Source organism: Phalaenopsis equestris, unplaced genomic scaffold (genome assembly GCF_001263595.1).
Source record: "Phalaenopsis equestris unplaced genomic scaffold, ASM126359v1 Scaffold001339, whole genome shotgun sequence".
Lineage (NCBI taxonomy): Eukaryota > Viridiplantae > Streptophyta > Magnoliopsida > Asparagales > Orchidaceae > Phalaenopsis > Phalaenopsis equestris.
The window spans coordinates 117,113-118,893 of NW_018165778.1; the positions used below are offsets into that span (position 1 = coordinate 117,113).

Sequence of the window (1,781 nt, forward strand, 5' to 3'; positions counted from 1 at the left end):
TCCTGCTGGCTCCCTCACCGTCTTCTTCGTCGCCTCCATCCTCCTCCCCGTCCCGATCTACGACCGCCTCATCGTCCCCCTCTTCCGCTGCCTCACCGGCAACCCCCAAGGCCTCTCCCCCCTTCGCCGCATCGGCATTGGCCTCTGCCTCTCCATCCTCGCCATGGTATCAGCTGCACTGACAGAACTCAAGCGCCTGCGCTCTGTCACCGCCGGTGAAACTCTCAGCGTGTTCTGGCTCGTCCCCCAATTCTTCTTCGTCGGCTCCGGCGAGGCGTTCGCCTATATCGGCCAACTGGATTTTTTCCTCCGAGAATGTCCGAAGGGTATGAAGACGATGAGCACGGGGATGTTTCTAAGCACCTTGGCTCTGGGTTGCTTCCTGAGCTCATTGCTTGTGTCGATAGTGCACATTGTCACCGGAGAGAGCGGGGACGGCGCCTGGCTGACGGATGATTTTAATAAGGGAAGGCTTTACAACTTTTATTGGCTGGTTGCGGGGCTGAGCGGCGTTAATTTACTGTTATTTGTGGTGTCGGCTATGTGGTATGTGTATCGGGATAGGAGTATGGAGACGGAGGAAGATGTCGAGAATGCTTGCCATGCGTGATTAGTGTTGATTTAGGTTGCTTTATGTTGAGGCTGGTGCGGGACATCAATGGCTGTCGTTGGGTGAGGAGCTCTGCTTGCTCGCCGGAAATATAAGCGGCGGCGACTGCTGACCAACCCATTATCACGACCCATGTGCTTTCGGGTCATTAATGGCCTCGACAGATTAAAGTAAATTATCCTTTCTTTCTTTCTTTTTCGGGCTGAAGCAAATTACTTTCGATCTGTAATCGATTTTATCAATGAAATGTAATGGATAAAGGCAAACAGAAATTACTTTTGGAAGATTTACATGCGTACCACTCAATAATAAATATGTACATTCAACCAGAAATTTAATTAATTGTGAAAATAGAATTCTAACTAGAATTGTACTATATATATAATATATATATATATATATATTTGAATTTAGGCTCATCATAATTAATTAATTGAGAAATTAACAATAGTAAAAAAGAGTTTAACTGTTATTTTATTGTGGCATGTAATGTTTAAATGGTTATATTACAGAAATAAATGGTTGAACATCTTAGATAATCAATGAACGTTTAATTGTAATCAAGTCATGGTAGCATTTAATTGTTTAAAGATTAGAATTGTGCATTATCAGATATTATGCTAAACAAGTCTTAAACAGAGAATGCAAAAGAAATCAAATGGAACTCTACTTTAATGTTAGTCAAAATAAGAAATATCGGCACGAGCTTAAATAAAATTTTTATTATAAATTAAATCGCAATGATTGCAACAAGCCAAGCTTAATTTCGTGGAAAAGGTAGAACATGTTACATTAACACAAAAATTGATGCATTGAAAGGTTACGGATAGGGTTGTAAATGAGCAGAACACAAGCCCAAGCCCAGCTCGTGTTCGGCTTGTGTTCGGTTTGTTTAGATTTCAAGCTCAAAAAATGTATTCGTGTTCGGCTCCGTTGCTCAGCGAGCCGGAACCGCCGAGTCGTTCACGAACAAAGAGTCTTTTTTACAACCTTAATCACGTTGTCATAAGATGTTAAGGATTGGGGCAAGATTTAAAACATCATTTGAATCGAATTTAATAATTTTTATTCTATTTTCTTCATTAATACTTTTAATTGATTATAAATCTTTGCAGCCTTGAAGTCAATTCAACTTTTTAAAAAAATACTACTCATCAAAGATATATATATA

At 40.5% G+C, this 1,781-nt stretch overlaps 1 protein-coding gene across 1 annotated transcript in view; it reads left to right on the plus strand.

Annotated features, from left to right (window-relative positions):
- LOC110034051 (protein NRT1/ PTR FAMILY 6.3-like) overlaps nucleotides 1-882 on the plus strand; it is an 8,568-nt gene extending 7,686 nt beyond the window's left edge. Inside the window, 1 exon segment of the mRNA XM_020738294.1 lies at nucleotides 1-882. This exon segment is cut by the window's left edge and continues 11 nt beyond it. Coding sequence (XP_020593953.1) covers nucleotides 1-610 — 610 coding nt within the window. The 3' untranslated portion in view covers nucleotides 611-882.
- The last annotated feature ends 899 nt before the right edge of the window (nucleotides 883-1,781 follow it).